We start from the raw sequence: 20,389 nt of genomic DNA, 5'->3' as shown, positions 1-20,389 counted from the left end.
CACATTCCCTTTATACCCTTAACTTGTGCATTGCAGAGTGGGTTAGATCATTTGCTGCAACCATTCCATAAAAGATCGGAATAGATGTAACCATTATATGCAACATAGTTATCCCTCGAAACCGGGAAGTAATGCTTTCATTGGGATAGGGTTTGAATCCTTGGAAGCTTTAACAGCTTTGGGTGTCTATATAAATTCCCACATTTGGGTTAAACATCTCTATCTTTCAAAATGTGGCTGCTATAAAATGCTCCACTAACGAGGCCCAAAGTGGGCGTGGCCATAGTTTGACGGAAAGTTGATCTGCGCGGGAAAAGTGGAAAACCCCTTTCTCTAAGCGAATTAGCATTTTTGTTGCTCTTTGACATACTGAAGTTGTAATAATCTGGCAGATTTCAGGAATTAAGATATGTGGTGTGTTAGAAACGGACAAAGATTTATTATAATACTAAAATTATAATTTGCGCAGTTAGTACTTGCAGAAATGGGCATTGAAAACGAATAGAAACTGCCTAATGCAAATTGCCGTCAGGAAAACAATGTTACTATTATTTAGTATTTCACATTTTACTAGGACACGACATATACATAGATGCCGTGCATTTGGGGTTACAGAGTTTTGGAATGCGGTTACGCAACGTTGCCATTACACGTTAGTACACTGAGGACAAGCAGCTCCGATTAACAATTAACAGATCTCTCGACGAACCCGAGTGGTTTATATGTGTGCATATGCATAAATAATATATGTAGGTGGCGATTCGGCCAATACACAATATAATAATAATACGTAAATTACAACTTATTGTTGAGCTAATCTTCAACACCCGCAAATCGATTGCTCCAATTGCTTTGTGCTCCTCGTCCGCCATCCGCTGTGCGCCATGGAACGCTTATGGGGAACGGATGATGGCCTCGTAGGCGGCGAAGATTATGTTGGCCACCTCCACGGAGCGCGATTTGAGGCTGAGGGTGGCTTCCGGGTTGCCCGGCTGCAGCTTCAGCTCCAGCAGCACCCAAATGTTGTTGGTCAGCTTGAGTGACTGGTAGAGCATGTCCTGGCCCTCGACGTTACGCTTGGCGATGGTGAAGATGTTGTTGGTGGTCATCTTGGAGGCGATGCCGTCGGTGGTGCCAATGACACCGCTCAGGCTGTACTGTAGTTCGTTGGCGGCGGGGATCTCCTTCCAGGTGTTGAGGAACACGCGCTTGTCCAGCTGCCCGTCCTCGGCGAACAGCACGTTGCCGTGCACCAGGCACGCGAAGTAGAATATGTCAATGTTGTTCTTTACGGCCACTTGCAAGTTGTTGAGTGGCTCCATGCGCTGAATGGGTCCGTTGGTGCCCAACGCCATGCTGACCTCAATCGACTGGTTGGGTGGTAGGGGAGCAGCCTGCATGGGCGACGCGGGTACCAGGCCGAAGCTGTTCTTGTTCAGTTGGATGGCGAAGTTTGTCATCGGCTGCATGGCTTTGTTGGTCAGAGTCATGTCCATGAACACCTCGCCGTTGCGGCGTGAGAACGTTCCTTGTATTTCGAGTCCCTTGCCCTTCTCCGCCGGTAGCCATGTGACCTTGGGAATCTGAACGCCCACCGATAGCGTTGCTCCGCCCAGGCCGAAAATGTCACCCAGCAGGCTGGTGGCACCGCCGGGAGCCGCTTCTGCTGATGGGCCACCGAGAAGTATATCAAGGCCGCCGCCCAGGAGGTCCACATTGCTGGTGGCTGCCGGAGCGGATGGCATGGCGGGTGCGTTGATATCCATGGAGAGCAGATCTCCAATGAGCGACTCCTGGTTGGGTATGACCATTGCCTCTGAGCCAGGTGCGCTTTCTGTTTGCTCTGCACCAGCTCCAGATCCAGCAGCTCGGTTGGGCAGTGACTTGCGCACACCGGCTCCGCGACCCTCCACGAACGCGGTAGGAGGCTTATGATACACGCTGGCCAGCGAGCTAATGTGGCAGATGAGCTCATCCAGCAGCGTCGGCTCCAAAAGGTCTGTCTCTTCTGAGATGAGTGGCTTGTCGGCCAGCACCACCTCCTTAGCGGCAGCCGGGTCCGTGGACAGGAGACGCCAATATATGAAGCCACGATCACGCAGGTCGGGGTTGTCAGAATCCTGGGTAGCCAATGACAGAACGTGCTGAACCAGCTCTTGAGTGTCCGACGGGCGCTTGAGGAACAACTTAACCACGGCCGTCAGCAGCTGCAACTGCACCTGTGCGTTTTCATCCTGACGAAATGGAATAGCAATTCAAACACCTTATAATGTTGACAAATCTAGAGAAAAACTCACCTGGAATCCCTCAAGGAAGCTGTCAAGCAGCTCGTCAGCGTTGTCAATGCGCTCTGCGTACTCGCCAATGATCCAAACCATCGATGCGCGAGCCTCAGGCTCGTCCAGAGTATCCAGGTTCTCGCACAGCGTGCTGATAATGCTCTCGTACTTGTTGGGGTACTTGCGGAAGATGTCCTTGATGACTACAATGGCCTCCTGCACCACGTAGTTGACCTTGGTCTGGATAAGATCGAGCAGCGTGGATACGCAGCGTTCGGCAGAGGGCTCCACCTTGATGGCGCATCGCCCGATGGCGCGGACTGCCTTGCGCACAAAGTCCACGTCCACCTCGGTGGCGTACTCCTTGAGCTCGCTAAGCACCTGGGCAATGTTGCTCTGGTTGGCCAGGCGAATCATGATGTCCAGCTTCTCCAGTTTCACGTAGATGGGATCGTTGTATTTCACGAAGAACACCTTCATTTCGTGCTTGAGAATGTCTGGTCGCTTCTGGACAATCAAATTGATGTTGCGCAGGGCGACATATTGCACCTCCGGCTCTGAGGAGAGCAGCGTGACCAATGGCGGAGCCAGCTTCTTGGTAAGTGTGGCGCAGAAGTCGCTGTCGCTGGATAGCATCTCGAGCAACTTCATCAGCACCTTGACGGCGCTCAGAACAACGGCGGCGTTCGCGTGAGCCAGGCGCGGCGTGATTCGCTCGCAGATGGACTGCGCCTCGCGCTCATCCTTCGGGCTGTAGTTGGCCAGCGAGTCCAGGATAAAGACCTGGCCCCACTCGGTGCACTCGTTGAGCGCCGTCAGCAGCTTGTTAATGGTGACCGAGTTCATCTCCACGAGCGGCTGGCCGGACTGACTAGCCTCGTTAATCTCGCTAAGAGCGGCTACCGCATTGGCCACCACCATGGGATTCGAGTCGGAAAGCAGATCCTTAAGCTGATCCAGGAAGCCTTGGTCCTCCACCATTGTGGCTGAAATGTCGTACAGCTTAGCCACGCACACGGCGGCCGTCTTGCGCACATACGGATCCTCGTCTTTCAGGCACTTGCGCAACGGTTCGCACAGGTACTCGGTGATCTTGTCCACCCGGATGCAGCCCATGGTGCGCACGGCCAGCGCACGGATAAGCGGATTAGAGTCCTCGCAATCCTTCACGAATGTGTTCACAGCCATGATGGCCATGTCCGGCTGCGATTTGGCATAGTTCATCAGATAAAGGTATACCAGCTTCTTCAGCTCCAGGTTGTCCGTCTGCATGCAGTTGACCACGTCCGGGAAGAGGGCGGACACGTCTTTGCCCACGGTCATGCTAGCGATCACCTTCTTCACCGCCTCCTTCTTTTTCTCCTTCTTGTCATTGTTAAGCTCCGACTTCAGCTCGAAGATCTCGCCCTTCTTGGTGGTGGTGAAGTACTTGGAATCAGTCATGGTGGCTGCTGCTCCTAGCTGCGTACTGGGAATGTAATCGAGATAGAGTTTAGAAAATTGAATGAAGAGTTTCCGGCATGAAAAGTGCTATTATTGATTGCCATCCCCCCACCACACCCCTTTTGTGGGCGGAACCACCCGAATACCAACACATTCGCCCCTATCGCAGCTTGAACACGTCTCAAAGGGGCCCGATTTTCGGGATTACTCAGAACTTATCACGGGAAAATAAGCCTTTAGCTGGACTGTAGGTATGCCCACTTAGAGAGACTTCTCTCGACGTATCTCACTTTGAATTACCTTTTAAATAGTTAATTTTCGGACACAAAAATTTTTTAGCTTTTTTCTTCTCTCTGCAAATAGTGCGACCGTTTGCCGGGGAGTGACTTGTTCGAAGCGCTGGTATTTTGCTGTTTAGTATATTAGACAATCGATTCATACCTAGCAATTTTATCGGCTTTTTAGTATATTGTAGTTGTATAGTATTATCAAAACATTTTTAAATAAGTGTGGGGCTTAACAAATGTTCTGAAAATTGGTGGCCCTGTTCAGAGTCAGCATCTTCTAAAACAATTTACCGTCACCCTACAGGATAGCTGATCTGAAAAATTACGCAAAGGATTATTTCACATAAAGACAGCCGATGAAAACTGATATCTCAATGAAAGTAAGTAGACGCTCTCACGATAGAGCAATTTGGCGAATTAGAGTGAGATGACTATATGAAAACTGAAAAGTAACGGATCGTAAAAGCAACGAACTTCAAAGAAATATTATAATTGTTTATTGCTACAGATTAAATTTACATTTATATCTAAAATGCATGTATGTGATAAATTTTACTCGGAATTTATGTTTAGGAGCACAAAGTTCTTTATCAATATTACAGGACAATGGTAGTAAAACGGCAGTATCAACATATGTACATGCATACATATGTGTGTAAACGTTAAATTGAAATAAAGTACATTATGTGAACCTTTTCTAATAAAATTGCTCATAAAAATCCTAAACAGTAGTTACACCAAATTCATCCTCAAAATGCTACTACATTAGTATTTTTCTTTTCAGTTTTTTTAATCATATTGACAATGTACGTTTCTATGGACCTTTTAATATTTTGCATATGTCTGTACATAAATACATACATATGTATTTACTTCCCACACCGTCGCATTTCTCCATGATCCTCCCATTAAAAGTGATAGAATTGAATATCCTAACAATTTTATTTTGTAATATTTTCAAGAAATATCATTTAATAAGTTATTAACACATAAAACAAATCAAGAGTAGTATTGAATTAAAAAATGTTTTGTTTTCTTATATTTTAACATCATTTTCATTTCACTTTGGTTTGCTTTTTTTTATCGATCCATTGAAATATATATATATATATATATATATGTATACATATATATCATTTTCATATAGGGATTTCCCCATATATGTTGTATATTAATAGTTGCATATTAACTTCATTCGCTCACGACTTTCTCATCACTTGTGTCCTCTTTTCTTCTCTTCACTTTCATTTATTTTTTATTTTTAATTTTTTAATAAATAAGTTCGGAATAACTTTAAAAATTTTGATGTTTCATTAGTAAAAGTTGTAAAGTTTGCTATTACACCTTAATTATATACACGTTTAAATAAATCATATTCCAGTAATTCAGTCTTATGAAATAAACAGAAACTTAGGTCCGGTATATTCAGCTCGAAAATCAATCAATAAAAAAACAATCGTCCAAAGCCATTTCGAATCAATAAAACAATGAAATGCGGATTATTTCCGATTTCGTTTTTTCATAATCAGGCTTGGTTCCTAAGTAAACGGTCTGCTTCATCCTCGGATTTACAATTCTCATCGATTACTGTCTTCATATTGCTGTTCTTATTGTTTTCCGGTTCCTCTTGTTGTGTGCGTGTCTATGCGTGTTTGTGGGTGCGATTAGGTTTCTCGTCCCTTGCCTATCCAGTTTTTCTGATTTTGAGTGAGCATAGACCTTGGAGTGGGTTTTATCCTCTGTTCGAGGGATTAAAGAAGTACGGAAACAATATGTGGTAGTAAAATGCATACGAGTACTTTTGTTAACGGAAGCTTCTGGTTTTCCCTTCGCACTTATCAATATACATATTGCACGTTATGTTGACTTGGTTGTTATTCGCTTTAAATTGGAACTGTAGAAAATCTATTATAACTATCATATTCTCATAACATTTATCTTAATTTGGTGGTACCGAAAGAAACGAAAGGTGGAAGAGCGAGCTGCCTCAGCCCGCAGTTACTAGATTGCCTGTACTGTAACATTTGTCATTTGTTATTGGTGTTTCCTATTAATGTGGGTGACCGACATGTAGAAGTACGGATGGTAACTTCTCGGAGCGCACACTTAGCGGACAGTTGGGATCCCTTTTCGCCGATGCGCACTGTAGTCCGCATATGAGAATGTGTATGAAAATTAATAAAGTTTGACCCAAAATGGTAACGAAAGTAAAACTTGGTAGGGAACTGTCGCAATCGGTTATCGGCGATCGGTGATCGGGTATCGAAACTATCGGATAAATGTGGGCTCGCTAAGCTCCGTTTTTTTGTATCTCAACTTTGAGCTATGTGGTAGGATATGTTATTCTTTAGTTGTTTCATTTGTATCTGAGTTTCGTTTCCCTTAGTTGCGTTTTTGTTGTGTTTTGTTCATAAAAATATACATTTTTGGTATGTATAATTTGTGTATGTACAAATCGTGTTCGGTTCTGGAGCTTTGAAGCGAATCGAGGGAGTCCTAGTGAACTAAGGCATAAATACATTTTACGTGGTGCAGGACCGTTGGGTGGCACTATATCTTAAGTAGTTGGTCCGGAAAGCTCCGCTTCGAAAACCCTAATATTGAGTGAATGGAACATGGAACTCGTTTGGTTTCGGTCTACTGATTCAAAAAGTGCATTGTGCATTGATTTGGCACTCGAAATTTAACAGATTAAACGGAAATGGACTCAAACGAAACACATACACGAAATACATAGGTCGAAATCAAGTATCGAATGTCTTAGACGGTACGTTTGTTCTGTATATAAATAGTGTTCTTCTCTGTTGTGGGGCTAGATCGAAAGATCGAGGGCTAGCCCTAGGTTATTGAGTTCTTGTTGCAATCTTTGATATTCGCTATTCGGATTCTTTCCTGTACAAAGTCGTGAAGTACAAAAGGAATAAATTATCATAAGTATTATTATTATTAAAAATGTTGATTTTGCTTTAACTTGCCATATATGTACTTGCAATTTAGCTAAAAATAGTTATGCATGGTTTGCTTGTACATAGTATATAAAGTGGAAAAAAGTATGCTTGTACATTAATGTTTTCATTATCATATTTGCTTTTGGTTTAAGTATCATTGTGTTTATACATATTTGTAGTTATGCTTGCTTTGGTTTTATCCTTGGTTTAAGTTTGAATAGTTCAATAAATATTTGGTATTCTTTGGTATTTGTCTATATGGTAATTTTTATAAATATATATGCATATTTGTATAATTTTTGCTTCGTATTCCATTAGTAAAATAAATTGTATTACAACGAATGCGAAATGCCGCTTAAAAATGAGTTTTAGTTTAGCGCGAGCTCTAGAATAAAAAACAAATAACATTCCGAAAGAGTGTGAGAGACGGGACGGCCGTAGGCAGGGCGTACTGTACTGTAAAACCTCGTGTCCAGGCGCCGTATAAAATGCATAGCATAAATATGTAAACAACAATATCGAATCATAGGTACATAAGGTTAGGGTTCAAGATCGTCAGGTGTCTCGTTTGAGGCTGTGGCTGAGCAAATCCCGACATTGTGCAAAGATCGTCTTGGGTCAGAGGGCCAATATCATTTGGGGTTACGAACGGTTACCTCTGACCTGCTCGGGCGATCCTTCCACAAGCGCAGGGTTCCAAGGTTGTCTCTGGCATTGGAGCGTGTGAGTGAGTGTGGTTGCGAGTGTGGGGGTGATGGTGATTAAAATGTACAGTTGTGCATGCTAGCACCCCGACACCCCGACCACCTGCCGGATGGGATGTATCTGAACTGGGTCAGACACTTGTAGTATAGTGTCTGCCTTCCTGATGCCTGTGCTGAAAACCGATTGACCAACGTCACCCAAAACGCCAGCCAATCGGAGTTGAGCACAATCGTTCATTGGTTATCGGTTATTGGTTATCATTTATCAGTTAGCTATTATCTGTTATCTTTAATCGGTTGTCCGTGGCTTTATTTATCGTCTATCGCTAATCGGTCGGTTTGGTATCAAGGTTTGGGTAATTTGAATTCGGCAACTTTGCACTTTAACTCTTGCTGAACTAATAACCCATCGCTATATATGTAAATATATATTTGCTTGTATAATCAATATATATATATATATGTATATATACATATATATAAATATATATATATATATATATATATGCGTGTATATTATGTATTGTATATGGTATATGTGTATAACGGTGACCACGCTGTGGGTCCAGCGGAGTGCTGTGAACAATGACTCCACCGTCCAGGCCTCGTGCACATGCCTTGTATACGGTATGCATCTGCAAACCGAAAACAACACACCTCGCCGTATGGTTAAACTTAACATCTCTAATCGTATTTACAAGTGAGTGAGCTGCATCCGGCTGACCGGATCAAGATACTGGTCCGGATCCAGCGAACAGACTGCCTTTGAGATCGGAGCCGATGTGAGTGGGTTGTCTTTTGTTGATGGAACATCACTCGGGAAATAGCGGGAATAGGGCTTGGGGAAATGGAACTGGAATGGTAACTGGGACAGGGACAGGGACATGGACTGGGACTGCAACTGGGTTTCTGTGCTTAGTCATCCCACGTGGGGAACTGACCCTCGTCCACGAACATGCTGAACTGGCCAGTGTACTGGCGTTCCATCGGAGGACCGCTGCCCGATCCCGATCCCTTCGCCTGGCCGGCGATCGGAGGTGGTGGAACAGGTCGGTTTGAGCCCGCAGTGCTCCTGCCACCTGGCTTCTCCGGCGCACTGCCCTGGCCACTCCTCGAATTGGCATGGGCCGACGACGAAGACGACGTGGTCTTTCCGTAATTATAGCGTTGCTCTGCTGGACAAATTATGTTATATTAGCAAGTAATATGTTTATCATTTCATATACATATATGGGGATCGAGGTACAAGAGGAAATTAAGTAATTTGTTTGATGTGATGATGTTGTAGAAATTCAAAAAATTTAAGAAATGTCCCAAGGCTGAAGGTCTAAACTCCATAACTCAACTTATCTTAATTATCTTATCGGATATTGAAGTGGAATACCTCGAATACCTTGATTTTTTAAAAATTTCTTTACGTATTGAGCAACCTACTAAAGAACTGTGTGCTTTTTAGACAAATTACTAATCCGCCATCTTGTTCAAGGGGATTTGCTTAAAATGATGCGTACAACTCACAATAAAATAGATTTAATTTATTATAATAAATTGAAGAAATTATAGAAAAATTATAGAAAAATAGATTTAAGAAATTATAACTAGAATTCAATATTGTTTCACAAATGGAGGAGACAGGCTCTATGCGATTTATGATTACAATACTTGGTAATCAAGAGACTTACTCGACGGCTGTTTCACCTCCTTGCTGGCCCAGACGGGTTCGTGGGTCTGGTTGTACGACTGTTGATCCCACACGGCCTTCTCCTCGACGTTTTTGCTCTGGAATGGAGAGGCGGTACATAAGTGGAATGGGACAACTAACCCAAGAGGCAGAGCACTCACGTAGTCGACGTGCAGCTCCAGGTCGTCGCTGGCCTGCTCGAGGCTGCTGTGCGTGATACCGTAGTAGAAGTACATGACGAATCCCAGCGACATCCATACGGTGAAGCGGACCAGTGTCAGGATACTCAGCTTGAATATCAGGTAGATGTTCACGGTGATGGCGATGGCCGGGATGAACGGGAGTCCGGGCGTGAGGAAGGCCAGCGCATATCTGGACGAGAATGGAGCAAGAGGAGATGGGTTAGCCGGGGCTGCTGGAGCTGGATGGGGGAGCAGGTGGATTGAATTACCTATTCTGTGGCTGCCTCGATATAATCAATAATATCACAAATATGCCGATAAACAAAATGAAATAAATGAAGGCGGCGAGGCCACCGGACCAGCCAATGGCCGCGAACAGGTCCAGGAAGAATATGAGACCGAACATGATGCCCACTAGCTTGGTGACGTACATGCCTGGTGGATCGATTTCGATGGATCGGTGGATACGGTGGATACGGTGGTGCGTATTGGATTGGAAAAGCAAAAGCAAAGAGTCAATTTCAATCGCAGTTTTTCTAGTTTGTGGATGGAAATTCAGCCGGAACCAACGAAGGTGGCTCAACCAGGAGCACCATAATTGACCCAACAATACTAAGGAATTCTATTCTATTTCTAGGAAAACATACCACTCTCGGCGGTGGCCTGGCCGGGATTGATCCAAGGGAAGAAGCCGGGGCACAGGTACGCATAGTCGTGGATCTTCCGGGTGACGAAGTTCAGGCCCATGGCATCGAAGGCGGTCGCCTGGCCAGTGGGCCCGGTGGGTGCGCCATGTACACTGCCGTAGAACTTGTTTTCGGAGCGATCGGACACAAGGAACTGGTCGTCGCGCCCGCCCAGGAAACCCTCCGGGCTGTCGTCGATGAACGAGTCGTCCGAGTCGGACATGCCGCGCGTGACCCGCTTGATGGTCAGCTTGCCAGGCACCTCGAGCACTTCGGCAGGCGTGACGTGGGAGCGGGAATCGCTGGCAGTCCCGGGCGCGACCGGGGTGCGCAGCTGGGCTGGCAGAAGCTCCACCAGCGATGTGCTGTGCGGCTGATAGCGCAGCACCAGGACACAGGTGGACACCAGCGTGTAGGCCAGCAGCGTCCCAATGGACATCATCTCGACGAGGATCTCCAGGCGCACGGTGAGCGCCACCAGGGCGGCGGCCAGCCCGCTGCCAATGGTCGCCAGTCCGGGCACATTGGTGCGGTGCCACAGCTGCGACAGTTGCCTGTACGGAATAGCATTCGCATTTCAAGTTCCAGAATGGCTATGCATATAATCTTGAAAGCACTCACCTGAAGATCAAACCGTCCTGGGCCATCGCATAAATGACACGTGGCATGGGGAACATGGAGCCAAACATGGCCACCGAGAGTCCTGCGGTGGCTCCGATGGCCACCACCGCCCGGCACTTCGGGGCACTCACGTACGACCACATCTGGACCAGCGCCGCTCCCGTATTGATGTGGTCGTAGGGAACTGGGAATCGGAAAGCGTTACATTAGTGTATTTTGAGATTTTCAAGCCATGATGCTACTAGCACAGGAAATTTCTTATATATGGGGATTAAGTCCTGAAAATAAAATTCCAAGTACACCGATAGATCTTCTAAATCCCAATTTCAGCAATATTCCCCAAGAACAGAGAATATATTGATAAGATCTATCTGGCATCAGAGACCATAGACTATAGTATATGGTATATAATATATAGTAATTGGAATTCGAGTTTGGGATTAGTTAAATTTCCCTGTAACTAGATACTCACCCACTAAAGTTAGGACTAGACTAACGCTAACGTAGGCGATTAGCACGACGACCAGGGAACCAACGATCGCCTTCGGTATACTCTTCTGCGGATTGTGTGCCTCCTCGCCGGTTGTCGCGATGATATCGAAACCGATAAATGCGTAGAAGCAGGTTGCAGCACCAGAAAATACCTATAAGTCCGTGCATCGAGGAGGGTGAGATGAATATCTGATATGAATGACTTCAAACTGACAACAGTGTCTAAACATGGTGCATTACACAGAATACTATTAGACCTGTTAGACCTGTTTGCCTATTTGCCCGAAGCAAGTTGCAAAGAAGAATGGCTACTTACACCACTCCAGCCGTAGGGCAGGAATCCCTGGTGCTCGGACCACGTCTTCGTGTCCACGTAGAACAGCCCGGCGGCCATGACGAAGACCCATGTGGCCAGGTTGACGGCGTTGAGTGAGTGGTTGAAGATGACCGACTTGCTGGCACCCATCGCCAGGACGCAGGTCATAAGCAGTGTGATGCCGAAGGCAATAAAGTCAGGTGGCTTGCCTGCGAGTGTAAGAGATGCAACCATTATTGCTGGGACCAAATACCAAGGGGCCGAATAACCAAGAGCGCCGAATACTCACCGAATATCGTACCAATGGACTCGCTTATCGTTCGCGCAATGGCATTGCCGGTCAGTGAATCAAAACTAGAACTTAACGCACAGGCACAGGCACTTGTTCCTGTCGAAATTCAAGATTCAAAGGCGTTAGCATGAACGTTGCAGTTCCCAGAGGGCGCACTCACCTATTAGATATTCCAATATCATGTTCCAACCAATTATAAAAGCTACGAATTCTCCAACCGCCACATATGAATACATATAGGCCGAGCCGGATGTGTGTGGCACACGAACGCCAAACTCCGCATAGCAGGCGCCTGTGGATCAGTGAATGGATATAAAGATTTATACAGGATCGCCAAGATGTGGAGGAGTTAGGTTTACAAAGTGGCCGCAAGTGGCATTGCTAAATTTTTATTTAGAGCCAGAGCAAACAATAAGCTAACTTACCTGAGAAAATACTCGCTATGGCGGCTATAATAAAACTAATAATCACTCCGGGTCCGGCTATCTTCTGGGCCACCATGCCGGCCACCAGGTACATGCCCGTGCCGCAGCAGGATCCGATGCCCAGCGAGGTCAGGTCCAGCGTGTTGAGACATTTCTGTGGGCAGTGCACATGTACATGGGTATAGGTATTGGGGGAGTTGGGGGATTGTCGGCGCTCGAAGGGCGGAGCTTTCGACTGACTCACCGTTAGCTTGGGCTTCTGTGGCTGTGCGTTGCCGTCCTGCAGCTGCTTCACGTCCTTGGTGCGGATGAGCTTGGGCAGGAGCGTCGTCGAGCTGACTCCTGGCGGCAGGGGCACCCTGAACTTGACCTGCAATCGGAGCGGAGCAGAGCACGAACAGCAGCACAATTAATTCGAGGACTGCTATTGAAAGATGAGTGGTCCATCGAGGACCACAGCCTCCCAGTTACCCAGTCACCCATTCACCAGTCACCCAACCACCCACAAGGGAAGCGAGTGCTCTCCCCTGATAACCGATGTCAGCTATAAGCAGCGGAATATGAATGGCAGGAGTGCTCCTGGCACGGGCAGGCAATCGATATTTGCAACAAGTCCTGTGAACACTTTTTGCCCGCTCGGAAAAGAACTCACATTGCAAACATATCATTTCTGGGACATATCTTTTCCTGCGGTCACAAGTTTGCAACACTGAATAACAATTTACTCACAAGCTTCAGGTTTTTCATTTACCAACCACAGGAGGAAATACTAGACAGTATCATTTTTCCTTTCTTTAATACGGCAGGAAATGGACCGATAAGGTTATATAATATACATGTTTAAATACATGTTTTGCAGGGTATAAAAAGTTCTACTTGCCAACCAAAGTAAGCTCAAGGTAATCAAAAATGATATCTACTTGGAATATGGTAATTAAATTAATAAAAAGGTAACTAGACCCATGAGTTAATATTACGCCATTGAGATGCATTGTTTTTCCTTCAATTTGCTATTACTCAAAAATAAGATAAATTAAAGAAACAGTTGCAAATGATTTAAGCTTGAACATGTATTACTTGAATCGACGGATTTGGTTCTGGCCTTTTAAATATGTATATACATATTCATGTGGATTGCATGATTTTAAAATACATATTTTTTCTGCAACACACTTTTTTCGCGCATAACATTAGGACGTAAAGACATTTTAATTAAAACCACCATCAATTGAAATCAATTATTGGATTGCCTAGAGCAAAAACCGCGTGGCGTGGTGAATCCCACAACTGATTCATGTTCTTTGCTCCCATTTGAGGAAATGGCTCGTAAAAAGGACCTCGTTGCATACGCATCAGGAAGAGCCCTTGATGTCAGCTGCAGTGGGCGACATTATTTGCGCCCCAGATTCCCAGCTAAATGGCATTTCAGCGGGCTGGCGGTCGACCGCAGATGCGTCTCCTCCACGATTGCCTCCATTTCCATTTCCATCTCCTTTGCGTGGGCGCCTTGGCTCGGTTCCGCACTGGGTAACCATCCAGGCTGTGGCCTCCACTGCCCGCTGCACCCCATATCCACATCCACATGTGCAGTGTAGTCGAAGGACAACCACTCATGCTCCACCCTTTTGTATTCCAATGAGTATCATGCTACCCCAAATACTTATAGCCTTGCCGAGGGCATTTTAATTTTGCACTGAAGTCCCCTATCGCATCGAACAACACGCAACAATGACTTGAAAATGCAGAGCCCTTTAAAAGGTGTATGCTATGATATTATGTCTGTACTGGATTGACAAAGATTAAAGCCACACCGACTTAGCTATCACATTCAAAACCAAATCACGCTGAATAAGCGAAAAAAGCATAAATTGTCTGCAAGGATTCCACTGCCCAAGGATACCATTTTTCTAGGACCCCTTTCCGCTTCGTGTCTAACAATTTGGCGATATTAATGGCTTGCAAGTACCAGGGGTTGAGTGGATGAGCAACTGCAATGACAGCAGCAGAAAAGGTCACCCCACCAGAATGGCGGTTGGTCCTTTGGGGGGACGTTAATCTCGCGGGGGAGTCCTGCGTGCCCCGATTTCCAGATGGCTTTGTCGACTAAAGAGGGCATCCGCAAATAGAATTCATTTGTGCCCGGAGAGAACCCGCTGCTTGGACTGAAATATTACATATGTTTTGGTTCAGCGTATATACATATAAAAGATAACCTCTATGTAGTTCAACTAAGGGGGAAAACTGATATGAAATTATTTCACACATGACCCGAAACTAGAAGGAATCCATTTCCGGAAACACGCGTTCACTTCCGAATTAAAAACACATAAAACTGTCGATTTTTGGTGTCTCTAAAAATGATATTACCCTTTTGGTTTAAATGTGCTATCTTCTCTTTATTCTAATCATATGTTGTCATATTAGTTTTTAGAATGAATATGATAAATCCCAAACATATCCTATAGACCCCACAAATGAATGTTAATTATAAAAGCCCAATAACATTAAAATAAATATAGTGCATTCATACCAATTCAGTCATTTTGAAATTTCTTAGATAATAAGCGAATCATCTTCTTCTGAATGAAAGTTAATCAAATGTTGTAACAGATTTCCCCATGACACACTGCCATCATTTGTCGCTGTGTATATATATATTAAGCATTATGTAGCATACTTTTCGGACGGCTAAGCCCGCCATGCAGCCATTCACACGCGGCGTATGAGCGATATGGTCACAACAAAGCTCCAGCTCTGGCCAAAACACATGCTTCTGGAGTGTGGGATCCCGGATTCGGGATTGGGTATCCTCCCCTCGGGTGGAATGTGGTGTGGTTTGGGCTGACTGTGAGCTGTGGAGCTGGAGGATTTGGCCTAGAGGAGTTGGGCTCCAATTACAGACGCGGCTGTAAAGGGCCAGCGCAACAGAAGTGGCAATAAAGATAACGCTAAGCCAAAAATGTTGCCCCCTTTCGCCGTCCCCTTTGCACTGGTGTTTGTATGGGTGTATGTTGTTTTTTTTATGCTTTGGCATTGAAGCTCGGTGTAAGTGTAGTTGTTTCCACGTCTATGCTCGTTCGTCGATTACTTGCTCGCCTGTTTCCCTGTGTGTGTGTGGGTTAGTGTGCCGCTGTGTGTGTGGCGAGCTTCTTCGTTGTCAAATGGATTTGCATAAGTCCACGGTACCACCCACACACATACATACGCTTTCGCTTTCACCCAATGCGTGAGCGTGTGTGTGTGCGTCGGCGTTCGGCATCATAATGACCTTTTTGGAGCATACCATTACAACGGAGCCCCATTAGCACACGCACACATTGTTGGTGTGTGTGAGTGGATGGTGGATGAGGGGGCTCCAATTTTAGCAGTGACCAAAACTCTGTGTCAGATTCAGTGGAGAAATAAAAATACACTTTTCAGTTTTTTTTTTTTTGAGGGGGCAAGAGATCGAAGTTTGTTTGTTTTTGGGCCTTCTTTGGACTTTTCGCTATTTTGGTGGGTTTTCATCGCTTACCTTCTCCAGCACCAACAACAAATCCGACGGTTTCATTGCGCTTTTGTATGTCAGCCCTCAACAGTTACGAATCAAAAGGATAAAAGCGGGGGGATGGCTTGTAGGTTGCTGAGTTGCCGATAATACGGCGATTGTTGCACTTAAAGGGGCACTTTCGCTTCCCTGCTCTGCTGGTCTTTGCTTGCTCTCTCTCTTACTCGATTTGTGCTTATGCTTAGCCTTATAGCGTTATCCTTATCTTGGGGGAGCGGCGCAGACTGGAAATCCTGGCTGTTGTTAGCGTTACTGCTGCTGCGGTTGCTGCTGTTGCTTCCTTGGGCTTCACATTGATTTTTGTCAGCAGCGTCATTCTATATTCAACAGTTTACGGCTGAAGGATACGCGCCGTTGAATGCTCGCTTCGAATCCTTGATGTTCCTACTGCTTTCACTTTCAGTTTTTCGCCAGCAATGCCACTGCCACTGTCACTGTCACTTTCTCTATCTCTATCTGTATCCCAACCGCTCCTGTTGTTGCGCGCCTTCGCCTTCACGTGGCCCCAGCACACACACGCACACACGCGCACACTCGCGTGTATATACGTGTATCCTATATCCTTTCGCCGTTTCGCACGCACACAGATACACGTTCGCACCGAAAACACACGCACGCACAGAAACAAAAAGTCAAATGTCTCGGGGACTTGCAGTTAACATAGATGACTACTATTATTATTATTAACGTTATTATTGTTCCTCGTCCTGACCAGCTATGCGCCTGTGCCCTTCGTCCTTTCTCTCTTTTCTGGACACGTTTCTCGCAGGCGGTCGCGCTTCTCGCCTCGGTATTCGGTGAATGAATGCCAGCGATTTTTCCGTGTGTATCACTTTTTTGTGCGGAGCGAAGCAGCGAGTTCGCCTCCTGGCCCGCTCCTGCTGCAGAGCTTTCGTCCTTACAGCATTACTTGCGAGCGTTGCGATGCGGCGAATGGCTAACGGTTAACGGTGAACGGTGAACGCTAAGGCTAACGGTGAATGGTAAGCCACGGAGCTGCCGCGATCTGGCAACGCCGCGGAGCAGTAAGTTTCCTGTATCTATAACAGAGTTGTCCTGCCAAAGCTACAAGTTACTCGACTTTCGATTTCAACTCTGCTCTCCCGCACTCACACACATGCACACGCACACGCTCCCGCTCCCGCTCGCACTCGCTCCCGCTCCCACTCCGGGTCGCTCTCTTACACGCTCGAAAGTAGGCAACGGAAAGTGCAAGCGGCGAGAGCGCAGACGCACCCCCTCTCCCACACACATGCATACGCTCACATGCTGTGTGCGAGAGAGTCGCTCAAGGATATGCAAATACACACACTCCCCAGAGGCGCCGCTTTCATCGGAACTGTATTGTGTAACGGGACCGAGCAGCATATGTGTGCGCACCTGTTAACTGCTGTTTGCTATTTACTGTTACCTGTCTGCCCGTACACCCGCCCACCAACACCCACTTGCCATTCACAATTTCCATTGACGCTTATCTGGCATCGCACTCAAAGCTGCTTAAAGCTCCCCCTTCAAACGGGATAATCGCGCACTTGTGCCGCAAGATGGCGCACCTGTCTAAGGATTGCAACTTGCCTAGCTAAGCTTAGGTGCTCTAAAACCATAAATAAACGTTAGTTTCAATGGTATTACATCCATTATATTGGGCTTACTATAATCTTATAAATATAAAATATATAATCTTATAAGTCTACACATATTTTCTAGGATTCTAACTTAAGCTGTATTTTCTCTTGGCTAGAAAGCAAAATATTAATAGTCACTTGGCATGGCTATTCTCCTAGTTAAAAACATCTAATCAAACCAATATTTGTTTTTATGTAGAAAGATTCATGTTGGATTTTAAAATGCTTATGAGACTGTTACTACATGAGTGCCGATAATATCTTGTAGTTGCCACTCTCGAGATCTGTATGTATCGCAATTTGAAAAATTTCGAAAACGTTACAGTTTGAATTCCACGAACAACATCCATGGCATATGTATGTAAAATAGTATTTTCTACCCCCAATGGCAATGCCAAGAATAAGAATCCACTCATCTATGTAGCCGGATGTCAGTATGTCTGCGCGTCTATATGTGTGTGAATATCTGTATCTGGGAGCGTTGCAAGTATCTTCGTATCTTTGCGCTTTATAGCTATTGGTTTTTGGTCGTTTGTTGGCTGCCGCTTTCCGTTTTGAAACAAAAATGAGTACAAGGGTTATTTTTAGAACTAAAATTTTCTTGATTTTTACTCGTTAACATTGCTTACGCTCCGTTCTGTAGTTGCTGTCTGTCCGTCTCCCCTTTTACCCTCCCCCTTGCCCTCGCTCAAAATTTTCTCCGCTGGCGTCACGATCGTGAATGTAGCTATAGCTATAATTTGTATCTGTACGCCTGTATGAGCACCCGTATCGCTATGCCTGTATCTGTATCTGAATCCGAATCTGTTTCTGAATTCGAATCGGTTTCTTTTTTTGGGTCCGGTGATCTTCGGAGTGGACTGTAAGATTTTCCTCCCCCAATCCCAATGGTAACTTAAGTAACATTAGTTTCGATAGTTTCAGCCCTGCATCAAACATATATGCACATATGTGGGAACATGTGTGTACACTTGGAACAAAGTCAAAAGATTCAAAAGGTTGGAAAAGGAATGGGGGATTTAATTTAATATAGTTCCATTTATATAAAACAAAGAACGTAACGAATTTCATGATCGAAAACTTAAAATAATTATAAAAATGCATTTAAGAGATCGTAGTGTGGATTTTCTCAGTCAGAATCAACAAGTATACACTGTTACTAACATATACTTTCTTTCAACTGATTTCCCCAATAGAACTGATTTAAAATTATGGGATGGAAAAATATGGTATAGCACATAAGAAACCATTCGAGAAGCAAGAGAAATGCTTTATTCACATCCTGTTCGATTGAGGACGTGGCAGGTCGATTTTGTTAAGTGTGTGCCATGGACTGGCAGATGTTCGGCTGAGTGAGTGCATGTGGCCGATTTACATGGGCTCGGATGTGATGCTCTTACTTTACACACTGCCACAGCACCGGCGGCACCAAGATCCCAAGATCTCGAGATCTCGAAATCAGCGGGGAGCGTTTAACGAACGTTTTTCGCCAATGACGGCCAGCGACGAGAGTACATAAGATTTATAGTAGCTATTTTTAAAGCGGCGTATTAAGAACCGTAGGCCAGCGAGCAGAAACAGTCTACTACCACCGCGATCCATCCCAACCGATGCGATCGGCCATAAGAAGTCAGGGGAGCTCCACGTACATTCCCTTCGGGGTCTTTGGATCGGGATGGGTTGTTGAACTCAACACTTTTTGAGTGAAAACTGGAGCAAGCCATACAATGCTGTTTCAAAATGGGCAGGTATTGAGTGGCTTCATATAATACCATTGCAATATTACAGCAGTTTTAACATAAATACTAAAGAACACATAGATTATCTGTAAAATAAAGCGCATTGATGTGACAATGAAATAATAACGATGTATGAATAGAGTAATATTACTTTGTCTGCAGTAAATGCTTTTTAAATAAACGCCGAGCCCCTTTTCCATCGCCCACATGTGGTCATCAACCAATCTGAAAAATTGAAAGATACCAGCAGCAGGCAGTACGAATCCGAAATTTTCGATCTAGACTTGCGCAAAGCCCCGACCGATTTCATCCAGTCGAAGAGCAAATATTTTGATATGCATTGAGTGCTTCTAAGCACATGCAGATATATGCACTACTATCGATCGGGCGAGTGTATATGGGCAGAATCGAATAGCCATCGGCCGTCGTTATTTGGGTTTGGGCTTTGCTCGCCCACCTTTGAGACCTCTCCTCGCTTGCCGATTTTCATTGATTACTGTTGCCTGACTCACGTGTCGATACGACTCGATTCGACACGATCCAGTACGATCGATCGATCGATCGATCGATGATCAACGATCTCTTTGCGAGACATGTGGACATGGAAAGCACCTCACTCTCGTTGGAAATCGTTGGAAAAGAAATCGGATTGAAGGGGATTGAATGGGGCTGGGGCGTTGCTGGGGCCGTACAGATTTTAAACACGTCCCCACCGTTATTTTTAATTTTAGTACATATACCACACGGCGGCGAAAACACACAGATGCTCGGATACAGATACAGATACAGTCGTAGCAACGTATGCTCTGGCAACGATCGTATTCTATTTGTAATCCAAAATAAGTGTACGTATCTGTGGCTGTATCTGCATCTGAACTATGTGGTTCGCTTTACGATCTCTCGATGCCCACTCTCTTTGCCACTCGACTCGACAGACGAACGGCGAACGGCGAACGCTTTCTGTTGAAATCTCTTTGTTGTGCACCCTATCGAGAGTCTACTGCTACTGCTACTGCTACAGCTCCTGCTGCTGGTGGTACAGCCTGTATCTACCAGCTGGAGCTAGCCGATCACTGGCGATCTGGAGCAGCCGCTAGAAGCGGAGAAAGATCCCAATTTGGT

The 20,389-nt window shown here is 45.3% G+C and overlaps 2 protein-coding genes and 1 long non-coding RNA gene across 3 annotated transcripts; 1 reads left to right on the top strand and 2 right to left on the bottom strand.

Annotated features, from left to right (window-relative positions):
* Positions 1-546: 546 nt before the first annotated feature.
* On the bottom strand, positions 547-4,140 carry LOC6550478 (AP-1 complex subunit beta-1). Its single transcript, XM_001977786.3, has 3 exons — positions 4,023-4,140; positions 2,298-3,747; positions 547-2,234 (listed from the first exon to the last, which is right to left on the bottom strand). The coding sequence occupies exons 2-3, from the start codon at positions 3,720-3,722 to the stop codon at positions 894-896; spliced, it is 2,766 nt and encodes a 921-aa protein (XP_001977822.1). The 5' UTR covers positions 3,723-3,747; positions 4,023-4,140; the 3' UTR covers positions 547-893.
* A 4,062-nt stretch (positions 4,141-8,202) lies between these two features.
* Positions 8,203-15,906, bottom strand: LOC6550477 (high affinity cationic amino acid transporter 1). The gene is made up of 13 exons (XM_001977785.3): positions 15,871-15,906; positions 12,601-12,726; positions 12,357-12,510; positions 12,092-12,223; positions 11,929-12,027; positions 11,640-11,848; positions 11,304-11,475; positions 10,832-11,015; positions 10,172-10,764; positions 9,794-9,959; positions 9,504-9,714; positions 9,344-9,440; positions 8,203-8,833 (listed from the first exon to the last, which is right to left on the bottom strand). The coding sequence occupies exons 1-13, from the start codon at positions 15,904-15,906 to the stop codon at positions 8,577-8,579; spliced, it is 2,436 nt and encodes an 811-aa protein (XP_001977821.1). The 3' UTR covers positions 8,203-8,576.
* Positions 15,907-17,908: 2,002 nt separating this feature from the next.
* Positions 17,909-19,398, top strand: LOC113564548. The gene is made up of 2 exons (XR_003408089.1): positions 17,909-18,390; positions 18,447-19,398. It is a non-coding gene; the product is annotated as an uncharacterized LOC113564548 (long non-coding RNA).
* The last annotated feature ends 991 nt before the right edge of the window (positions 19,399-20,389 follow it).

This window comes from Drosophila erecta, unplaced genomic scaffold (genome assembly GCF_003286155.1).
Source record: "Drosophila erecta strain 14021-0224.00,06,07 unplaced genomic scaffold, DereRS2 tig00000126-arrow-pilon, whole genome shotgun sequence".
In the NCBI taxonomy this organism is placed as follows: Eukaryota; Metazoa; Arthropoda; class Insecta; order Diptera; family Drosophilidae; genus Drosophila; species Drosophila erecta.
The sequence above is the reverse complement of the archived record's forward strand: the minus strand, read 5'-3'. Positions and strand labels throughout refer to the sequence as shown.